The sequence below is a fragment of the Varanus komodoensis genome, unplaced genomic scaffold, assembly GCF_004798865.1.
Source record: "Varanus komodoensis strain SLA01 unplaced genomic scaffold, ASM479886v1 scaffold15, whole genome shotgun sequence".
Lineage (NCBI taxonomy): Eukaryota > Metazoa > Chordata > Lepidosauria > Squamata > Varanidae > Varanus > Varanus komodoensis.
The window spans coordinates 2,161,287-2,184,630 of record NW_025335440.1 but is presented as its reverse complement, the minus strand read 5'-3'; the positions used below and the strand labels follow the sequence as shown (position 1 = coordinate 2,184,630).

The 23,344-nt window shown below is 48.3% G+C and overlaps 1 protein-coding gene across 1 annotated transcript in view; it reads left to right on the top strand.

Annotated features, from left to right (window-relative positions):
- The window catches only part of LOC123020788 (CUB and sushi domain-containing protein 2-like), a 429,441-nt gene that overhangs the window by 337,582 nt on the left and 68,515 nt on the right, over window positions 1-23,344 (top strand). The window contains exons 30-38 of the mRNA XM_044424965.1: window positions 3,152-3,268; window positions 5,218-5,427; window positions 7,020-7,208; window positions 10,674-10,851; window positions 11,303-11,448; window positions 12,974-13,054; window positions 13,662-13,775; window positions 15,726-15,914; window positions 17,970-18,116. Coding sequence (XP_044280900.1) covers window positions 3,152-3,268; window positions 5,218-5,427; window positions 7,020-7,208; window positions 10,674-10,851; window positions 11,303-11,448; window positions 12,974-13,054; window positions 13,662-13,775; window positions 15,726-15,914; window positions 17,970-18,116 — 1,371 coding nt within the window. The remainder of the gene's footprint in view (window positions 1-3,151; window positions 3,269-5,217; window positions 5,428-7,019; window positions 7,209-10,673; window positions 10,852-11,302; window positions 11,449-12,973; window positions 13,055-13,661; window positions 13,776-15,725; window positions 15,915-17,969; window positions 18,117-23,344) is intronic.

Below are 23,344 nucleotides of genomic sequence, written 5' to 3'. Positions count from 1 at the left end.
GGTGGGTGGAGGAAACAATGCATTAAAAGAGCAGGAAGGTGAAGAGCAGGATCTGATACTGCGCTAGTGTTTAGCAGCCCTGAAACGGAAACCCCCTTGTGCTGGGAATTCTCTCCCCCATTCATGGATAGAGAAACACATTTATTAATATACTGGTTGCATGCATATCCAAGGCAGTATACAGTACCCCGCTCTTCACAACAACCCTGCGAGGTCAATGAGGGTGACAGTCAGTGGCTGGCCCAAAGTCACAAGGAGGCATTTCCTCCCCTCTGCCCTGGTGTCAGGTGCCCTTACTGCCTGCCTCTCTCTGTCCATCGTGCTGGGGAACAAGTGCCACAGAGTGCAGAAAAGCATCCGCTCCGCCTTTGAGCCCTGTTCACCAGGGAGTGCACAGAGATGCACCAGCGCAAACACCTGCTGTGTTTTTCTTTAGTCTGCTTCATAAAAAAAAATGGTAATGATCAAATGTATCAAGTGTGGGTGTGTGTGGGGGGGGGGGAGAGAGAGATGATTTTTCAGAACGGGCAGGATTCACCGCATTTGTTTAAAAATTCCCACCTGGACAGGCTGCTGACCTGCACGCAGGTGTTGGAGACGCTCTCCCAAGTCTGACTCAAAGTCGACTTGGACTCAGCCAGAGGGCAAAGAGCTCGTGACTTGACCTGACTCGCAATTTCTGCTGTTTTTATAACCGAGTCACTCTGGGGCTTTCCACTTGCATCCCACACATGGCAGGATTCCGTGGGGTGATCTCGGTTGAAGGGCTGGAAGCGACGGGCTGGAAGGCAGGCACAGCGGCCCTGGCAGGGAGGGAGTTGCAGGGCAGAAAAAGCAGGATAGGGAGGATGGGTCACAAAAGGGGGAAGGGAAAGCAGGGCTTCAGGAGATGGGAACACTGGGGGACTAGGACTCTCCCACCCCCCACCCCCCCACCCCCACTTCCCTTTCTCTGTCAAAGTTGGCTCTTGAGATTGAGAAGAGCCTGGAGACTTGACTCGAAAATGTCTTGCATTGACTTGCGACTCAGCTTGGACTTGAATTTAAAGACTTGACTGGAGACTTGGAGCAAAGGACGTGAGCACATCACAGCCCACACCCAAAGGTTCCCAGGCATCGCTGTATCTGCCTTTCCCAAATGAGGCCAAAAACTGCATAATAATTGCTTTATTCCTTACATAATAAATAAAAATTATTTATTTTCAGATATTTTTAAAAGCTATTGACAAGATAAGATCATTATAACATGCAATAAAACCAATATGGAAAATATTTTTCACAAAACCTAAATAACCAGGATAGCCAGCAATGCCAGTGGTCAGGGAAACAATCGGGCCAAGCAGTGAGTCCTGTGTTCTGAATGGGGGTGCTTGCTCCATCTGCTGAGAGTTGGCCTGACCTTGATGGTGAGCTCTTGAATGCATTCTGCTGGCCAGCGCTTGTTTGGGGCTCTTCACCCCCCCCCCCCATCTGTTGTGCTCTCCGGACCCACCACTTGTGCGATGGGGCTTTGGTCCTCCTGAAAATGGGTGGAAACGTTTACTTGGAGGTCTGGGCAGTTCTGATGACCTCCGCTCTGCTAGAAATGAGCATTTCTGCTCATTGCAGATCATTTCTAGAAGCTGCAACACTCCGTTGCACAAACGGTGGGTCCCGCAAGCAGAGGGGCAGCCAGATACCAGCCATTATTTCAATAATTCCAAAACCAAAAACCAGTCCTCTCCCAATTTTTGTTTTGTGTTTGTGTTTAAGAACGGGGCACAGACATATCAGAGAGAAGGGCTTGAGCCTGGACTTCCTACTACTCTGTTCATTTTGTATTTACAGCCAGAGGGAGCATTTAAAATATGATTTCCATCACCCACACACCCACTTCAAGTCTGACGCCCCCTTCTGTGCGGTGTGCGGAATGGCTCTCATGTGAACCTTCTGAAGAAGAATTCCCAGATTTCATGTGCTGGTGTCCCTGTGGTCCCTGGAGACCTTCGTTCTTTATGACTTTGCACACTTAGCTCAGTCCATTAGACAAGGAGATAGGCATTCTTCTTTTGTTTTCCTTTTTAAAAGGAAGGTTTAGCTTTGGCTCCCTGTGGATAAATGGGGTGGGTGTGCATTCAAACATGGAGCTACAACATGAAGTGGGTGGTTTTATTTTAAAAGTAGCCATAGAAGTCATTAATCCAAGGGTGTTCAGAGATGGATAAGAGGGCCGGATGCTTAGAAGTCCCATAAGGCTTGCTGTGGACATGTTGCTCTTACTTTTATTAGATATTTAGAACATCCTTCAGAACAGACATTTTATGTCACGGGAAGGAAACACTGGGAGCTGTTCCACCGTGCCATTGTGTTTTCTCTGAGTGGGGGAACATCCAGCCATGCGAGTCTGCCAGCGCAAACTCCACTACACGAGCAGAAACTAAGTCCCGAGCGATGCACCAAGGGGAGGGGCCGGCTAAAGGGAGATCTGGGCAAGTGCCGTTGCACCTCCAGTGGTGCATTATGTGTATGAACGACTGGTTGCACAAGCATGCTGGGAAACTGCTTGTGCCACAGAAAGACTCAGTGGTGCTTTACCAGCACTATTTGAGCTTGCACCATCACCCCATTGGATACAGCCCTGGTTGTGGGGCTTCAGGGTCTTGGGCAGAGAAGGGTCTTTCCCTGCCCCTGCTGTGTGATCCTCATTTAAAATAGAGATACTGAAGGTGAAATATGCCCAAAGCACATGCTTGCTTACCACACTGCAGTCTTTCTGGGTAGAGGTGGGTAGAGACCTGTTTTCCCCTGCAGAGGAGGGCAGGATGCACTCCAACGGAGCAAAGCTCAGGGAGCCAACGTTCCATTTGAATGCCAGGAAGCACTTCCTGACAGGACCCCGAGGGTGTGGAATGGGCTTTCCCTGGAGGTGGTTGAGGCCCCATCGGTGCGGGTGTTCAAGGATAGGCTGGACATGCACATGGTGGGCATGTCTTGAGCGGAGCCGGTTGGAGCCAGGGGTCAGACTAGATGGCCCGGGAGACCCCTTCTGACTCGCTCTGTTTCTATGTTTTTATCCTTCTCCTTACCTGTCTAAGGTAAATGATAAACAAGATTACAGTACAAGGTGGTTGTATCGTTGTATGTAACCACGTGGCTTCTTGCAACCCCACAGCTCAGTGCGGAGGGACCATGGAGGAGATGGAGGGGGTGATCCTGAGCCCCGGCTTTCCCGGAAACTACCCCAGCAACAGTGACTGCACGTGGAGGGTTTCCTTTCCTGTGGGGTTCGGTAAGAAGGCTCACTGTGCCGTTCCCATCACATCTTAAGCAATGCCCAGTGGATGGCACATTTCACAGATATTAATGTTCATCAGACTGGCACGGTCGGGTGTCCCCTTTTACAGAGGGCCATCCTCTGTCTGAAGGGGGCTGTGTTGACCGAGTCACTCATGAACTCTCAGAACTGTTGCCCATTCACAGCTCACACCTGGACAGCAAGCCATACAAGCATTCAGCTCACCTGGTCACAGGTGTTTGTACGGTCATGAACTATTTAACTTAGAATCATGATTTCATGCATTTGCATCCATGCCTAGAGAGCAGCACATGCATATTTTATGCAAATAGCTGGCATCTTTATGGCATAAAGACGTATTTCCCTTTTTCCTTAGCAAGTCCTCAGTTTGACCCAGGAGATGCCCATCATCTACCCTGTATGTGCTAGAAACCTGAGGTGGTCCAATACCAGTATTTGTGCTCCCTTTCTCATATATCAGATCTCCCTGCATTTTTAAAAGATGCTTTAAGCAATAGAAGAAAATTACCATGGTGGAAGAATTGCTCCCAGTCCAGCCAGCTCTATCCAAACTCTGTCGGCTTTACAGTGGCACAGGGTCTCTTAGCTTGAAGGTACATTTAAAAGAGAAATCCTTTACCTGCAGTTTGACCTGGTACAGCCTATTCTGCCACTTTGGGACTCTGCCACCTCTTTCTTGTTGTAAGGTGTGTTGAACAGGCCCTGCTCAGCAACTTACAAGAGGCCAGAATTATCTAGAGCAAGAGAAATGCTGCCTTTGGGACATTTTACTGGCTGGGAAGTGCTCATCAGGTGCCTGTGTGTGGAGTGCCACAATCAGACCAACACTGTCGACCAGCCTTACAAATAATGGGCCCATAAACTGAGTTTTACCAGCTTGCAAAACTCACTGCTCTTGTCTTGCTTCTGGTACTGTTTTCTGTCTCACAATCTAAGAGTAAATCATTTTAACGTGCAGCAAAGTATTTCTCTCTCTGGAAGCCTGCTTCCGTGGTCAGAAATATTAGAAATACTCTTGACCAAAGCCTGGACAAGCCCATTGAGGATGTTTTCTTTGCAAATTCCAATATGAACTGCTCTTCTACAGCACTCCCTGACCCATGTGCAGATTGAAACAGAAACCTCTGAATGATGCTTAAATGTGTTTTTAATCTTGGGGTAATTTGGGATGCATCAGATAAAGTGGGCATTCTCCACGAAAGCTTATACCAGAAACAACATGTTCGTCTTTAAAGCTGCGCGGGGGGCCTGGCACCTTCCTTGCTGCCCTCCTGGCTTGCCGTCTCTCCTGGTTTTTGTTTTTATTCTTAGGACTTCTATAAAGTCTTGTTTTTAAACCAGGAGTCTGCTCCAGTGTAGGATAAAGTTCTCATCTACTGTTCAGCCCCAATTTTATCTGGTTTCATGAGAATGGTCTTGTGTTTTGGAGCTCAGATTCCCCACTTCTGCCTTAAACTTAAGTTCTTGGTCTTCAGTTTAGTCTCACCAGGGCTGCCTTCTGGGAAATGGATGCTTTAAGACCAGTCATGCCCACCATTTTATGGTAGTCACTTTATAAATAGACAAACCCACCCAGCTGCAGCTGTTATCTGGGAGCACCCACCCACTGCATTTCCTCAAAATCTCAAATGTTTCCACCCAACTTGCATTTCCAACGTTGGCTGGAGACCCCTTCTTTAATCTACCGCAGCAACAGCAGTGGCTGAAGCAGACTAGCATGGCCGCCCCTCTGGAAACTGGATTTACTTGTGTGTTTCTATTTCACAAGTGTTGCAGGCAAAAGGGAGACCACAAGTGCCACGGGCCAGAGGCAGAGCCACGCCCCCCCCCGTCCACCCACCCACCCCTACCTGAGCCATAACCCACGCCTCAACTGGGTGCCTCTTCCCCCTCCACCCTGCCACCCCTCCCTTTGCCTCCAGGTGCTCACATCCAGTTCCTGAATTTCTCCACTGAGCCCAACCATGACTTTGTCGAAATCCGGAACGGGCCGTATGACACCAGCAACATCATCAGCCGGTTTAGCGGGACTGACCTCCCAGGCTCCCTCCTGTCTACATCACACGAAACCACCATCTATTTCCACAGTGACCACTCACAGAACAAGCCTGGTTTTAAGGTGGAGTACCAAGGTGAGGAGGGGTGGCTGAGGAAGTCACGATTGGAGCAGCCTGGCCACCTTTGGGGCTCGTGTGAAGACTGCCGAGCGCAAAAGCTCCGTTACTGTCCTTTTGGAAGAACACGTTGAGGGTTTAGTCCAAATTCCTGTGACAGGAGGTACACAGGAGCCTTGCTTAATCCTGTTAGCCAGGCCTGTTCACCTTGCCGATGCAGACAACTTAATTCATGATGTCTTTTCCTAGAGGGCCTTCTGCGCTCTGCGTGAGAATTCAACCTGACCTGAATTTCTTAGATGCCCGGAGGCCTCCTAATTGTGGTATCAGAGGAATTCCCCTTGCAAAGCCCCTTTGTCTAGTTTTTGCCAGCTGTTTTCATTCTGTTGCTAATTGAAAGTGATGAAAGATTTGGTGTCTCTCTGCAAGTTACTTGCATCATTATTTCTTAATCCTTTAGAACCATGTAATGCCATGTAGAGTATCAAAAGCACAAAAAACTGGGAAAAAATCCCCATCTATATTTTGACAATAAAGGAGAAAACAGGCAGAAGCAACAGGAGGAAGGACAGGCGAGGAACGCAAGGGGATCCCAGATCAAATCAAGCCAGAGCTTTGGGTGCACCATGAGAAGGCAGAACTGGAGAAGACAATCATGCTGGGACAAGTTGATGGCAGAAGACGGAAAAGGCGGATTGGCTCCGTGAAGGAAGCCGCAGGCCTGAATTTGGGATGCATGAGCAAGGCTATCATGGGCAGGAGATTTTGGAGGGCTTTCGTTCAGAGAGGCCTTCCAGGTTGGAGAGAACTGGGTGGCATAGAGCAACTGGCTTCTTCTGGGAAAGGAAGGAGGGGGGAGCCAGTCAGGACGGCCCCACACCCTGGATTCCCCTGCTCATTAAAAGTGTTCAGAGCCCACTGCTCGGAGTCAGAAGAATTCTGCTGTGGGGTGGGGGAGGTGAGGTTGCCTGCAGAAATTAGTACCTCCCTTAGGCCGAGGCTCAATAGAGAAGACAATCCTGCATGGAAAAGCAGAAGGCAGCAGTGGGAGGGGAAGAGCAGCTATGAGAGGAACTGACTCCACAAAGGATGCCACAGTTTTGAGCTTTCCAGACCAGGGTTGTCATGAATGGGACATTTTTTTTTCGGGGGGGGGGGGGGCTTTCATAGGGTTGCCCTCAGTCAGAGATGACTTGATAACATGCAGCAACAGTACGTTTTGACTGGGGAGTGGGGGTGGGGGAGAGTGTGGAGAAAGACAGGGAGAGCTGGCATCCTGGCGACATCCAGGGTGGTGAATCCAGGCAGATGGAGTTCTTTTGACTCCAGATTTGGCAGTAAAAGGCTAGACTTTGTTCCTTGCATTAAATTGCATGGTGTTGCATTATGCAAGTCAGGATTCTTTTTCCTGGCCGTTATTGTCCAGACCTCATGAACTCATCCCTCTTTCTAACCTTATGCTACCTTCTGACCTTGCACCAAACTAGTCCCCTTTATTTATGCGTTATTTATCTGTTGTTATGGAAATGAGTTGCTCCATAACTGAAGGTCTTGGAGGTGCACATGATTCCGAAACAAATTTGCTACTTGCCACCTGTTTCGATTTCCAGCCTATGAACTCCAGGAGTGCCCTGACCCCGAGCCCTTTGCCAATGGCGTTGTGAGAGGAGCTGGTTACAGCGTGGGCCAATCAATTTCCTTTGAGTGTCTCCCTGGCTATCAGCTGGTTGGCCACCCTGTCTTGACCTGCCAACACGGAACCAATAGGAACTGGGACCACCCACTGCCCAGGTGTGAAGGTATGGCTTTGTTGGCTCCTGTGCCAGGGGGCTGACTGTTGGAGTGGTCATTATCGACATTTTATCCTAATACCTGGCCATGTATCATAGGAAATGGCTTTCATGTAGAATGATGCTTGTACGGAGCATTTGACAGTTTGAAATAACTGAAATAAGATGCCACTCCCCTCCCTGCACACCATGACGCCCTTCAGTCACTACAGCCACAGCGTGGGCTCCTAGAAGTGGCCAGGAAGGCCACTGGGGCCAGACCCCTGCACAGTGCAAGAGCCCAAGTCAAAACATCCCTACAGACAGCTTCCAGCTGCCTCGTGAATGCCTCCTGTGTGGGAGAGCCCAGGACCCCCCCAGCTCATTGGGTCCATTGCCGTACTGCTCTCACAGTCAGGAGTTCCTCCTGATGTCTAGCTGGAACCTGCCATCTTCTAGCTTGAGCCCGTTATTCCGTGTCCTGCACTCTTGGATGACTGAAAAGAGACCCTGGCCTTCCTCTTTGTGACAACGTTCCAAATACTTGAAGAGTGCTATCATACGTATCTCCCCCCAGATCTTCTCTTCTTGAGGCTAAACATGCCCAGTTCGTTCAACTTCTCCCCACAGGGCTTTGTTTCCAGTCCCCGGATCACCCTTGTTGCCCTCCTCTGAACCCCTCCCAGCTTGCCTGCGTCTTTCTTCAACTGTGGTGCCCAGAACTGGACACAGGACTCCAGATGAGGCTCAGTAAAGGGAAACTAGGACATGATTTAATTTCTATTAATGCAGCCTCAAATAGCATTTGCCCTTTTTTTGCAGCCACATCACATATTGACTCAGATTCAGCTTGTGATCCATAATGATTCCAAGATCCTTCTCACTTGATCCAAGTATATTTGTCTCCTTGAAACATTGGCAATTGTTTTCCAAAAACTTCACCCTTGTTTCCTTCTTGATTTGGTGGCAGGAGAAGACTCTGACCACCATGTTCCTTTTATCCTTTGCTCCATTCATTTTATTCCTGATACTCCCATTGGGTCTACTAAGACCATCCTCCTGTATCTCCACGCTGAGAAATGTAACTTTCACATTTAGCATAATTCTGCCTCACTTTCTGTTTCTTCTGTTCTTCTTGAACGAGTTATATGTTTCAGCTGCTGAATTCCAGTCACGGGTGTCATTCCTCCAAGTTTCCATTGCTTCTATCAAGTAATATTTGCCCTCCTGTATTAAGAGTTCAATCTCCTGCTGTTTGTTTCCCTTTCTCTGGCCATTAGTACATAGGCATCAAAGGCTACAGGCTTTAGTACTTGCCACTTTTTTGGAAGCCTGTTATTGGGCACTATGAGAGCTGCTCTCTCCATTGTGGCGCATAAAACTTTTTCCATTGTTATCTCCAAGTTTACTTCTCTTTCCTCCCTAAGATCGAGTTTAAAGCATTCCTGATGTTTTGTTTTGTTTTTTCATGCTGTGGCCAAACACATACACTGAGTATTTGTGAGATGCAGCCCATTCCTCACCAGCAGTCTATGGCCCCAAAATCTAAATTTCTCATGTTGTCACCACCTTTCTAGCCAGGCATTTGTCCTGAATATTTTTCTTTCTCTTTCTATTCCTCTTTCAAGTGTTGGAAGGATGGAAGAGGGATCTATCCGGACCCTGAGGTTCTTAAGCTTTCTTCCTGCAACCTCAAACCATGCTCCAGGCCTTGGATGGTAGGGTGGGCTTCCATTCTCCACCAGTTTCAGTCTCTAAGAACATCCTTCCTCCAACCTGGTGCCCTGCATGTGTATTGGACAAGCACTCCCATCATGTTAGCTGTAAAGAATGGAAGTTGCTGTGCAACCTTTCTGCAAGGCACCAGGTTAAAGAGGGCTATTCTAAGGTTACATCCAGAAGAGGCCATTGCCAGTTTCCTGAGGGGCAGCTGTTGAGCCATGGCAGACTTCTCATATGGAGACAGCAGGCAACCCCCATCCTCCTGGACTCCTTCTCCTGTTAGCACGATCTGAGCAGCATTGTATTGTTCCAGCTTTTTGCCTTTTCACATTCAGACAAGCATCAAAGTTAGACCTTAACACCACCCAAGTGGCCGAATGAATAAGGTGGCAGGAGAAGGACTTTGATCACCCCTTGCTTTATGGCATAAGCGTCCCTCTCACCATGCTGGAGGAAGTTTAATGAGGACCACCACACTGCTCCCCTTGCTGAGAGGTGGCCTTTCCGACAGTCACGCCACACCGTTTCGGTACAGATAGTCAGCGTGTGCACCCCATCTATCTGGCAGTGGCAGCCGCTGTGATTCCGAAAGCCACTAGCCTTTTATGTCGTGTGAGCACCGTACCCTCCAGATGATCTTTTGATTAATGAGCCTCATGTATCGCTTGTTTATCAAACAGTGCTCTAGAAATTCTGGAAAGGGGCATGTGGCTCCCCCACAAAAGATCGGACGTGGTTGAGGAGCGTTCCTGATAGGCAGCTTGACTCCTTCTGTCACCCCTCCCTAGCCATGCACAGCCTTGGGAAGAGGTGTTCCCTGGGGCTGGCCGCTTATTTCTCACAGGGCAAGGGCGAGGTCCCATTGGCCCAGGGGGTGAGCTTTATGAGCACACTGGATCCCCACGCGAGAGCTCGGCCCCAGGGTAGGAGCGTAAGAACCCCTGTGATGGGTTGCACCGAAGGTCTCTGTAGTCCAGCGTCCTGTTTCAAGGGGGGCCAAACAGATGCCCAGGGGGACCTGGAGAAAGGATGCGGTAGCAAGCGTTCTCTCCTGCACGTAGTACCAAAAGGCTGGAACTGCAGGGTGGACCACTCTAAACATGGGGGATGCAAGAGGTCATTGTGACCAGCAGCCAGTGTTATCCTTGACCCCCATGGCTTCATCTAAGCTCCTTTGGAAGTCCTCTTAACTAGCAGCCATTACCACACCTTCTGTAAGATCTTCACCTGGGTTAGTTCAGTAATTCCTACTGCAACCCTGAAAATAAGGCAGGTCAATGCCACTGTCTGCAAACTGCAAATGTAGAGTTCAGGACAAGAGGCAACTGGAGGTGAGGTTTGAACCAGAAGGCTCCTGTTTGTTAGCTCAAGTTACATGAGTGCTGCACCAAACCTGTCCTTTTCCAGTTCTCCCTGCACCTCCAGATGCATGGAGCCATATTTGAAGTGCCTCTGGAAGCCCACCCAAGCCACATTTGGAAGAGGGCACAAGGGTCCACTGGCAACACACCTGGTGCGTGTTGCTTGGTGGGATTTGTGCACAGAATGCTTGGCTAGGCACATTTGGGCTGGCCTTTTGCTTAAGAAGAGGCAGGGTTGGGTTCAGTTGGCACAGACTGGCCCACATTGACTTATCGGACTATGGGAACGGCAGGCGAAGGAGGGTGTGAGATGCTGAAGGTAGACTGTGCCATGATGAAATCAAGCCACGCTAATTTAGATGGGTCTGAGCTCACTAGTCTTCCCTTTCTCTTTGCTGTTGCTTGTGCTCAGTCCCCTGTGGAGGAAACATCACTGCCCACAATGGCACTATCTACTCACCAGGCTTCCCCAATCAGTATCCCAATTCTCAGGACTGCACATGGCTCCTCACGGTGTCAGCAGGATACGGCATCCACCTCAACTTCTCCCTGCTGCAAACGGAGCCATATAATGACTTCATCACTGTCTGGTAAGTGAGATGGGCAGGCTGGAAGCTCCACCAAAGCCCAGCCACCTGTGTTCTCCCACCTTGAGGGGGCACCACGTGAGCCTGCTGCCCAGTGCTGCCCTCTCACCTTTGGTACTGCCTGGTGGTGTGGCTTCAAAACTGCAACTGTGCAAGGGGATGGCATGGACCAGCGATGTATCGAAGCAGTTGAAATTCATGTGACGCCAACTCTTGTGGCTCACGCCGCGGGCCATTAACGGGGTGCATGAGAATTTCCTTTTGCTGACAGAGCATGTGGGCACATCCTGCTTGAAGATCTGAACATGAGTGCAAGGATGTATTCACCAAAACTTTTCACAACTTGCTGTACATGAGCTTGCACTAATCTCATTCTCACACCCTGGCTCCATTTGTTCATAGCCCCTAGTTTGTATTGTATTTCTTTCACCTTTCATTTGCCTTTTCTCTTTAGGGATGGGCCTCAGCAGACGGCTCCCCAGCTGGGGGTCTTCACAGGAAACTCAGCCAAGAAAGCCACCCAAAGTTCTTCCAACCAGGTCCTCCTGAAGTTTGTTAGTGATGCAGCCAATGGAGGGATCTTTGCCATCTATTTTTATGGTCTGTACAGCTCACTGATGCCAGTATTTGGATAATCCTTCTGTGCGTTCCTTCAAGCATTCATAAGCCACGTCTTCTGCTGTGGAACAGCATCTGATGTGGAACAAAATCAACCTTCCCCATTAGCATATGCATACTGAAAGCCAAGTCGCATGTGGATGAGTTATGATGGCTGTGCAGACAAAGCAGGGCTAATGAGAAACAAGAGGGAGGGACTGGTATTCTTGGGAATTGCCAAGGTTTCCAGAAGTTGAAATAGTATTTAGAGAAAGGAAATTGCTAATGGGAAAAAGCAAAGCAAAGCAAACTAGCCCAGTGACAATGGAGGGTGTCCAGCAATGGCTGGGGGTGGGGGCGGGTACAGAGTATCTTCACTATGGGCATGCTTGGCTAACAGCGTTTCATGCGTTTCATGAAGTGCAACACAATTTAGTGAAAAAAGAATCTGATTCTGCAGTGAGTAGTTAGCAGAATAAAAGAGGACTGAAATCCACCAAACTCAGATGGAACAGGTTTAAGAAAATCCATATACACATGCAACCACAAATCAGGCTGTTTTAAAAATAAAACTTGCTTCGCCTGCATATTCTTGACTTTTTTCAGTCTGGGTTCAGGCCTAGCTATGGAAAAGAAACTGCTTCCCTTCCTATGAAGCCACTTGTAGCTCGTAGGAGGCCTTGTTATGGGTCCCACCAACTAGAGATGTGAAGTTGTCTGTGGGTCAGGATAGGGTCTTTTCAGTAGCACCCACCCCCTGATGGATGTGAGGCTTAGGGCTGGGGTCTTTGGAGTGCTGCATCCAGTTCAGGTCAGCACAGTTGAAGAAAGATGCAGACAAGCTGGAGGGGATTCGGGGGACAGCAAGGGTGATCCAGGGCCTGGAAACAAAGCCCTGTGAGAGAGCATCCCGCAAGTGCTTGGAGGGCTATCACACAGAGAAAGGCCAGGGTTTCTTCTCCATCGTCCCAGAGTGCAGGACATCCAATAATGGGCTCAGGTTACAAGAAGCCAGATTCCTGCTGGACATCAGGAAGAACTTCCTGACTGTGTGTTAGAGCAGTGGACCCATGGAACCCATGACCTGGCGAGGTGGTGGGCTTTCCCACACTGGAGGTCATCAAGATGCAGCTGGACCACCAGCTGAGAGGGATGGTTTAGCTTGGAGTCCTGCACTGAGCAGGGGGGTGGAGCCGATGGCCCTCTGGCCTATTCCAGCTCTACTGTTCTATGATTCTGTGATTCTCTGTGATTGGTAGAGCGAAATAAACCCACACAATGTGATCCCTGCCAGAAACCATGCTTCCCTCCAGTCTCTAAGTTTCCCTTTAAAATGATTGTTCATCTCCAAACAAAAGAAGGAAGCAGAGTCGTTTCCAGCGGAGTCTGGTGCAGAGATGTTTCCAAAATACTGCTTCTGTTTTCTCTGATTATTCTTAAGTGCTCAGACTTTTGGCAAACAAAGTTAAACAAAGTGGCACACAACCCACCAGAGTGTTCTGACATATCTGATTCATATTCTTCTCAGCCTATCAGCTTTCGAGGTGCCAGCCTCCGACGATGGTCCCCCACGCTGAAATCATCACTGAGAATGAGGATTACAGCATAGGTATAGACTGCTTGCTCTTTCCACTAATGTCTTCGTGGGGTGGGAGGTTTTGGGCGGGGCCCCAAAAGGCCATACATTTCACAGCAGAGACATCTCTCTGCTTTTCACCCAAAGAAGTACAAGTGAAGGAGTGTTACAGAAAGCTAGAAACAACCTGGCATGAAGTGCATGTCTCCTTGATAGTTAACAGAAGGGTTCCCCAGGGACACAGTAAGTGTGTTGTAGGATATACCTGATGAGAATTTCCTGCAGCTTGCTGGAGCAAGTTAGATTAGGACCTTGACACTGGGAGAAGCAGCTTTTCTTTCTCTCCCTTTTCCCAAACACGCCAGTTCCCAAATGTAAACCAATGAACTTCTAAACCAACTCTTTGACCAATAGAAGACATATAGATTTTTGTCTGATGCCTCTTTGTTTTTCAGCATTCAGCAAATAGCAGCATGGAACAGCAATTTTACCCCCCCCCCCCACATTTGCTGTCTAAAATTGCTGGCTGTTTGTTTCTAAGACAGGCGATTCTGAACTCCTGTATCAAACCTAGTTTGGGTAATGGTATGAGATCCCCATGCCTCCTTGAATAGTTGGCCTTCTCCATCCCCTTCTCCAGGTGACATCATTAGGTACCAATGTCTTCCTGGCTTCACATTGGTGGGAAATGAGATCCTGACCTGCAGACTTGGCACCCACTTACAGTTTGAAGGTCCTCCCCCAACCTGTGAAGGTAAGTGGCTTTGGGGATGCTTCAGTTCCACCAGACTTGATTGCAGAAGTGCCACCAAACCAGCTCCAGGCAACAAACAGAGACTGAATATATTTATCCATACTTGTTTAAAGTGTTTTATCCTGCTTGTCAGACAGAAAGACTGTGGAATATCTTTCATGCAATCAGTACAAGATGACAGTCTTCGGCCGCTGGCTTAGCCTCTAAAAAGACATGACACACAAGGAAAAACAAGTGTGAGGAGGAATGGTGAAAAAATAATTAAATAGTCATTCAGCTAGTGAAATAGTTCTCCTTCCCTTTACATCTGTCTTTGTAGAGCATCTGGAGTGGCTGCTGGTGTCAAACACCAGCTATATTGATTGTGTAAATATAGCAAGTACGCAGAGGAAGCCCTTTACATGTCATGTACGTAACCTCATGGGTTTTAGGGCCATTATACAGAAACCAGGTAGAAAAGACTGGTGTCATTAGAGCAGCTATACTGTTATTGCCAAACCATATTCTTTTTCTTGAGGGAAGCTGTCTTCCCAAAACTAGAAAGCATTCAAATTCTCAATTCATTGTTGAAATTCCAGACCATGACAAGCCATGACATGACATCTTTAGATGTCTTTCTGCCAAGGAAGTGTATTTGTTCCCTGATGTTTTGCAATTGCTTTCCTGGCTTATGTTAAGATATCAACTGTCAAGCTGACGTTTCCTGTTGGACATGCCTTCTCACATAATTCCGGACTGCCCTTCCATGAGTAAGGGAGTATTACTCCCACAGCAAGCCTTGGGGAATTTTTTTTATTGCTTCCAGCTCTAATTCCATTGCACAGCCTTAATACATGAACAATAACTGCAGCGGTTCTACAATGCTAGCAGGTCTGAGATACCAATCCATACGTTTTTAAATATGGTGTAGCATCATTGGTATCTAACCTTTAAAAAAGCTGTTTCCATGTAGTGAGTTCAGTGATGCTAATGGACACAAATCACTCCTGAGAATGAATTGGAGTTGCTGAAAGTCTACTCAGAAGTAAGTCCCTTTGCATGAAAGGATCCTACTCTCAGATGCTTGGGCTTCAGCAAGTGTCCATAGCGAGGGAAGGAGGGCGTTCTAGGGTTGGGGGCCCTTCTCCTAGCTAGTCCATGTACAGGAAGCAAGAAGATAAAAGAGGAAAACTAGAGAGGGATGGGTGAAAAATTCATTTCACATTGTTGCTGTGAAAAATTGTTTCACATTTACCCAAACTTTGGAAATTTCTTCATGTATGGGATGGAAAGGACTTGAGATTTAAACATTCAGCTGTAGGAGCAAGGGCAAAGGGCTGATCCGCCCATGCAAGCAGGGGGCTTTGGTGAAGTCTTGAAGTCTGAGTTGAGCTCTGCTGCATGCAGCCTTCTCTGTGGCGCTCATTAGGGGTGCCGCTTCTGTAACAGCGATGTGGCAGGCCAGTCCTTGGTTCTTTTCGTGCTGGGAATAGCTGCTCCCACTGGATTTGACCTGTGTAGGCGGGTGAGAATTTGGTTTCAGATCACTTTTGAGAAGAATGTGTCGACATTTTCAAATTTCCTCATGGCTCAGAGGGGAAAGAAGTGCAGAAGCTAGCAAAACTGACGATTCAACCATCCTTAAAGGCATCTGCAGCTCAGCAAAGGGGCACATACTTGGCATGCCAAAGTTTCCATGTTTAGCCCCACCATCCTCACTCCATAGTCAGAAGAGCGATGGGAAAGACCATGTTCTAGCTGCAGTCCTGGAGAGGCTCTGCCAGTCAGAGAAGGCAGAACTGCAGTAGATGAACTCTGAGCCGGCATCAGGGAGCTTAACGGAAGAAGTCTTCAAAGAGCAGTGTGGTGGGCCAGCTCTTCGCAGGGGGGGTAGGTGCAGTCTGTTGCTTATTCGCTCTGACACTGACCCAAAATGGCCCCCTGTCTCTTGCTCTCTTTTGCACTGTTTAGTCCACTGCCCCATGAATGAGGTCCTCACAGAGTCCACCGGAGTGATCCTGAGCCCGACCTTCACAGGCAGCTACCCCCACTTTCTGACGTGCTCTTGGGTCATCAAGGTTGAACCTGAATATAACATCTCCTTCACTGTTGAATATTTCTTGAGCGAGAAGCAGTATGATGAGTTTGGGATATTTGATGGTGAGTTATCCAGATGTTTGAGCGCAAGAGGCAGCTGCTGCTGCTGCTTCCACCACCACCGCCTCTGCCTCCTCCTCTTCAGCTTCCCTCAAGAATAAACTACTCAGATTATTGGGGAAAAGACACCTAAGGGGCAGAAGGTTTACAGAACGGTGAACTGTATAGAGAAAGGTAGATTGGACTTCTGTTACTCCTACCTTAATATTAGATAAAATTGACTAGCAGTTGAAAAGGAAATATCCTCATGGGAAAGGCTAAACTATAACTACAACTAAAGCAAATATATAAAATACATTAATGCATTTATTTCTACACTACCCTATAGCCACTGTTGTCTGGGAGGTTTGCAGCCATTCATAAAACGCTTCACTAGCAAGTCATGAAGAAATAACTTGGGGAAAATAACCACGGGCACATGATGTGCTGAGGCTCCTAGCTGAGTTGGCTTTGCAGAAAGAGCAAGCAGGCTTTGCTTTGGAAGGTGGAGAGAGCTTCTGGTCAGTGTTCCAGCCAGGCAATCATGCCCTGGGGTGTGCTCAGCTCTTACTGGGGTATGGGAGGTGTGGTGCCCCTCTCTTTTCACCAAGCATGCTGACACCCCCCTCTTGTTCCTTAGTGGGACTCATTCCTGCCACGCATTGCCAAATGAGTTCCTTGTCCGAGAGCGTGAGCAGGCTAGCTCATGGATCCTGCCAGATGAACCTGGTGGAATTCTATGACAAGGTTTCAAGGTGGCTATATGGAAGAGCCACGGTGGATGTGGTTCACCTGGGTTTTGGCAGGGGCTCTGACAAGATGCCACATGGCATCCTTGTTGAGAAACTGATAAGCTTTGGGATAGATCGATGCACTGCCCAATGGTTTAGGGCATGGCTGACAGACTACAAGCAGAGGGTGACTATAAGCAGGGAATCATCAGGATGGCAGTTGGTGACAAGCAGAGTCCCCCAGGGCTCAGTTCTGAGACTGGTTCTGTCCAACCTCTTTATCAATAACCTGGAGGAGGAGGAGGTAACCAGATGAGACCAAAATGGGGGCAGTGTCAACTTGGGAGCAGGTACTGCAGATCCAAAAGGATCTGGACAGACTGTGGAAGTAGGTAGGGGACAAACAGATGGCATTCAATACAAAGTCTTGCACTTGGGACTCAGGAATAGGTACCTTAGGTACAGGATGGGGGACAAGTGGCTGGAAAGCAGAACTTGTGAAAGGGATCTCGGGGGTACTTGTTGAAAGCAGCCTAAACATGAGCCAGCAGTGTGATGCAGCAATTAAGAAGGTAAACTCCACCCTTGGATGTATAGCCGGAAGCGTGGCTTCTAAATTGAGAGAGGTATTGGTGTCACTCTATAAGAATCTGGTGTGCCCAGACTGGAGTACTGTGTCCAGTTCTGGGCTCCACATTGCAAGAGGGACATAGCAAGTTTGGAATCAGTTCAGCACAGGGTTACAAGGATGATAGCCAGACTGGGGGGGATGCCATATGAGATGAGATTGAGGGAACCGGGTCTTTCACTGAGGAGGAGAGTCAGAGGGATCTTATAGCAACATAAAGTTATGTGAAGGGGTGTCACATGGCAGAGGATTGTGACCTGTTCTCCCCTGTGGGGAAGGAAAGGACATGGTCCAAAGGGGCAGAGCTCAAGGAATCAGGTTTTAGGTACTTCCTGATGGTTAGGACCCCTAAGATATGGAAAGGGGCTTCCATGGAGGGTGGGGGCCATGTGAGGGTGTTCAAGGAAAGGGTGGACAACCACATGTTGGTATTACATGAGTGGAGCCAGATGGAGCTGGAAGTAAGACTGGTCGGCCCAGGAGGCCCCTTCTGACTTGCTATGTTTTTGTTTCTGTGGAGGAGAACAGGTCACCCTTCCTTATTTGCCCAAACCTCTGAATGGTACCTCCATATGCAGAGGCTGCCTATTCCGAAATGTCAGCTCCTGGAGGCAAGCAAGAGAAGGTTGATGTTGCCTTCTCACAGAGCATTTGGAAGCTGTGTTTGGCTAGGGCACTCTTAGATGTTCCAATCCTGTCTTTGTCTGCTCTTTTCCAAAGGTCCTACGGTTCACAGTCCACTTTTGCTCTCTCTCAGTGGGAATTACACTGCTCCACTGGTGGTAACAAGTTCAAGCAACAGAGTTTACCTCCACTGGTCCTCTGACCACGCTTATAGCAGGAAGGGCTTCAGGATTCGCTATTCAGGTGAGTAACTAGCAGGGACAGAAATGGCAGGATGGTTGATGCAGAAAGCAGTGATGGACTACAAAATGCCTGCTCCGTTTTGTTTTCTTTGCATTAGTCCGAAGTTATCAGTACAATTCTAGCCGGCATTTTTCACATACAAATATAACCTGACCTGTTTTCTTCGACCAGTTCAGTTTTATTTTCTCCTCTTTATGTAATAAAGGATGCTGTAAATTATTCGATGTTACATCTCTCACATTGTAAAATGTATTTTATTATGATCATCCACATCATTAATCTAACTGAAAAAGAACACATCATTCTAAAGAAAAATAGAATCCAGCCTTTCTGACCTGCAAGATACACTGACTGGGTTTACACAACCTAGCAAACAATCCCAAGCTGTTTCCATGGTGCATGAGTTTTGCCCTGACTTTCTGAGCAGATGATAACATGGTTACCCAGGCAGCTCTCCCCACTTCACCTACCTAGCCTTGCCACGCATCTCAACAGTCCCCATGAGCAAAATCCCCATCCTTTCCCTAGCCTTGCCTAGGAACTGCATCATGTTGTTCACCTTCAACTGTTTGCAACCCCACGAACAACATTCCTCCAGGTTCTCCTGTCTCCCACCGTCCTCCAGAGTCCACCCAACCCCACACCCACCTCCCCAGTGACCCCATCCAGCTTCTGCCATCCCCTTCTCCTTTTGCCTTCAATTGTTCCCAGAATCAGGGTCTTTTCCAATGAGTCTTTCTTTCTCATTAGGTGGCCAAAGTATTTGAGCTTCAACTTCAGTATCTGTTCTTCTAAAGAGCAGTCAGGGGTTGATTTCCTTCATGGATCACTTCCTTGTCATGGCAAGGGGGCTCGTGTAGCACAATGAAGCTATGAGCTATGCCATGCAGGGGCACCCAAGACAGAAAGGCCATAGCAGAGAGCTCTGACAAAAGGTGATCCACTGGAGAAGGACATGGCAACCCACTCCAGAACCCTTGCCATGAATCAAAAGCGGCTGCAGCAGGACCCTTCTAATTGGTCCACTACAGTCCTGAGGCAGGTTCTCCCTTCTCCCTGAGCATATGCGCACGAGTGTGGTTCTTCCCCAGTTGCTCCAGCCCGCAACAGAGATTCTTAAGTGAAAATAAACAGTCTACCACCATGGCCAGCTTTTCTCTTCATGCATTTTTGTGCTGTCTTCCTGTTTCCAAAAGTAAATGGGGATGGATGCATCGCTGGGCAAATGGGAATAAAGCAAACAATTATGCATCTATTGCTAGGGAGCTGAGGGAAGCAGAGAACAAAAGCCAGAAGGGACCACTGCTGCATCTGCTCCTGCCAGGAGACTCTAGGGTATTTCCATACCAAAAATGGTAAAATGATGACCCCAGGTCTGGATGACTGGAGAAGCCCTGGTGAAGCATGGAAATTTGAGAACAGACTGTGAACTCTCTCTGTGGTCTCAGAAAGCTAATCCTAACATGTAGGAACACTGGAAATGGGTCTGGACAACACAATGAAGCCACAATGGGAACATTTCACCCTGGCTACCCTTGCCATGCCAACCTCCCCAGTATGTGCATAAAACCAAGGGGCATCCTGATGGAACTGCTTCTATCAGGGAAACTAGCAAGGTGAGATGTGCTGTCCCCCCCCCCCCCCGCAACCTACCTGGCAGCCCCCTGCGCATCCCCAAAATCTATTCTGGGGGTTGCGTAAGATGGTAGCATGCAGGGGGCTACAGAAAGGGATGTGGAGGAGAGAAGCAGAAAGCCCCATGGTGTTAGTGACTCTTTCTTGGCCGGTGATGGGTCCCTCCCAACTCTTTGGAAGGAAATATAGCAGGCTATTTTTATATGACATATCATGGGACACTCTTGTTAAGGAATATCTAGGCATTACGTCATTGGTCTAAGATCTCCAACATGGCTATTTAGTGAAATTCAGCAAAGGTACCTGGCATTCCTTCTTGGCTGTGAGAATGTAGCATCATGCGATGGATGGGGACAATTACTAGTGATAAAATTCAGAGGCCCCTTTCTGACAGGGTGACATTTTCCATTTCAGAGAGAACATGCCTCTTTGTGATTATAGATTTGGCAGCAGATAGAGCCTTCAGTCTTTTGTGAATCTTGTTTCTAATTGAGTTTTGTAATGAGAGATACGCTCAAGAATTATGGTTATGATGGTGTTTTGCTTCTGTAATCAGTCCAGTGTCAATAAAGCCCTTTTCAGTTAATATAATGTGTTAGCCCTGTACACAGAAGTGTGGCTTTTAAATGCTGTCACTTGGAAATTTTGCAATGGCAGATCATAGTCGCCTGAGCTTACAAAGTGATGAGCAGATATGGGTGGCCAGTAGGTACTGAGGGCCCCTTCAGAGGCATGCAAATCCCTTGTCCTTGTAACAGGTAGTTCAGATCCTTTGTCTGGACAAAAATGACAAACAGAGCGAAAGGACAACGAAGAAAGGAAAGGAATCGTGATTGGGTCACCCCGTCTGAAAAAGAGGCCTAGAATAACATCATGGCACAGCATCTCAAGAACCTAAGTATAGGCTGGACAAAACACCCCCTTCCCAAGACCACAGACATTCCTGAGACCTCAAGAGGGGCTGTCCTAGTCCTCCACCCCATATGCCTCCCAGCACCATGGAGACACTTCCAAGGTAGCAACGAGGCACCTGAAGAGCTCAGAGGAAAGGAAAAAGAGGGCTGGGGTGGCATGCAGGGGGAATCCTGCATGAGAAGCCGTCGCCCATCCCTCCCACAACAAGGCAGGCCAGGTAGGCAAGTTGAAGGCTCACCTGACTGGCAATGGAAAGAAGAGGGAGAAGCGGGGGGGCTTTCACGGCCGTCCTGCTGGTGTCCAGCATGGATTCAGCCAGCAGGGCAGAGGACCGCCAGAAGGCCCTGATCTCTTAGTTTTCAGTCTATTGAGTGTTGTAGGGCTTAGCACCAAGTGGTGGGCAAAAATACTAAGAATACCAGCTTATTTCAGCTTAGGAGAGGCATCTTGATAGTTTAGACGAGGGGATAAATGACTCCAAAGCTGGGAAACTGCTAAAGGACCACTGTTAGAGAAGGGGGTGGGGCCAGGGCAGAGAGTCAAAGGGGGGCACAGGCATCTGGGAAGCCCAGCGGGGCGGGGGGGGGGTTGAATTGTGATCCTATGATGGGCTCAGGCATTGGACTGGAATTCAGGAGACCTGGGCTCTGCCTGGCTGTGACGTTTATGAGGCAACCTATTGGCCAGATACTGATCCTCAGACTTGACTACTTCACGGGGCTGTTGTGGGGTCAAAAGGGGGCAGCTGGGGGGGATTTGTAAGACTTCTTGGATTCTTCAGGGGAAACGTGCTGGGATAAAAACGTAATATGTAATAACGCATGCATGCACATACACACACGAAACAACTGCCTTACCTAAACTGGCAGTGCATCCTCTCTCTCTCTCTCGATTTTTCTCCCACTTTTTTCTTACAAAGACCTCAGAGCTGTTTATCTCCTGCTCTCAATCTTATGCCCACAACAACACCCCTGTGGGGGAGGCTGGACTGAGAGTCTGTGACTGGCCCAGGCATCCAGCAGGCCCATCTTTGCCTTAGCAGGGACTAGAACCCGGGTCACCTGAGTCCCCACCCCACGCTCTTCGCCAGCACACCGCGCCAGCTCTCAGATGGTGTCTGAGCATTTGCATTTGTTTTGCTTTCGATTCTCTGTGTTGGGGGGAGAGGGGATAAAGTATAACAAATTTTTACACTTTTGAAAAAAAGGACAGGGATTTCCCAGGAGGAAAAGGGCTGCTCACTTCTTCCTCAGCATTTTCAACGTGCACATTTAAACTGGACCTGGTTTCATATGTACTTTAATTACTCCACCTGTATAAAAGCAATTATTGAGTGTTTGGTAAGGAGTCCCTTAAAATTAAACAACTCATTCCCAAAATGAAGAAAGTTTTAATTAGTTAATGAAAAGCAATCAAACTCAAGGCAGGGACACGTATCAATGTGTCATAAATAAGTTAATGCTGTTATTCTGTAAATGAATGTATTAATATTTAATTGGGAGAAATTAAGTTTTGGGTTCGTTGCTGAATGAACAATGCCTGCTTTATGATCCTCTGAGATTTTAGCTGAGGATTCCTTTTCATTTGCTGTCTGCTATTTAGAGTAGGTTGCACCTGAAAAAACTCAGAGAGATAAATGGAGAGAAAGAGGCAACATGGAACCCAGGTTTAGTGAGGAAAAGGCGAAGCCTGATTGTTTCAAAATAACAGGTTCAGAGCAGGAGAGGTAAGGCTGGCAAGTGGCACAGGGCCGTGGACAAAATTGGTCCTTCTGAAGCCAAGAGTCTGTATGGCAAAGCCGATCGTAGGCATCATGGCGGCCATGTTGGCCTCGGAGATCTGGATTCTGGTCTCCACCAAGCTATGACACGCATGGAGTGACTTTCCGCCAGTCACTGACTCTCAGCTTAACTCTCAGTAGTTGTTGTAAGGGGAAGATGGAGAGCAGCTGGAGGATTACGGATAGGATAAAAAGAAGCACTGTAGAACAGAAGAGTGTAGCAAGAGGGGCCTCAGTGTTGCTTGGACTGGTAAGCAAGCCTGGCCTGGAAGCATCTGGGGGAGTGGGGGGACTCTCTCCAGCTGACTGGTATACGGAAATCCTCCATTTTGGTCGGACGGAGAATGGTGCACAGGCCGGACCCATGCCTGTCATTGCTCAGAGCACCCATTCAAGACCTGGTTGCGGGCCTCAAGTTCTGACCCCTAAAACATCTTCATGTAGCCAGATGGGCACACTCCCTTTTTCTGAATTAATATGGGAGGGCCACACACTCAAGTAAAGTATAAAATGAAATGCCCGTCCTTCAGAGAAGGGGGCCATCTCGGCTTCTGCATGAGTCACCCTTCTGGGCTTGATTCATCTGAGGGTAGATGCTTCTGAGACACCTCAGCAGAGGAAACGATGGGATGCTTTCCTTGTCATTCTTGCAGGTTGGGCAGCTGCTCATGACTTGGCAGGGACAGCCATGTTTTCAACCTAGCATTGCTGGTTCCTATGTGCATGTGTTGGCTCGCACAAGGGCGATGTCATTGGCACCAGGGTGCCTACGTTGTGGCCATCAGGTGGGACTGGGGGCACGGGATCCTGACCTTCCATTGTCCGGAGGTCCCATGCCAAGTGTCCAGGGATGATGTTTTCAAGGGATGGATAGAAGCAAAAGCAATGCCTCTTCTCT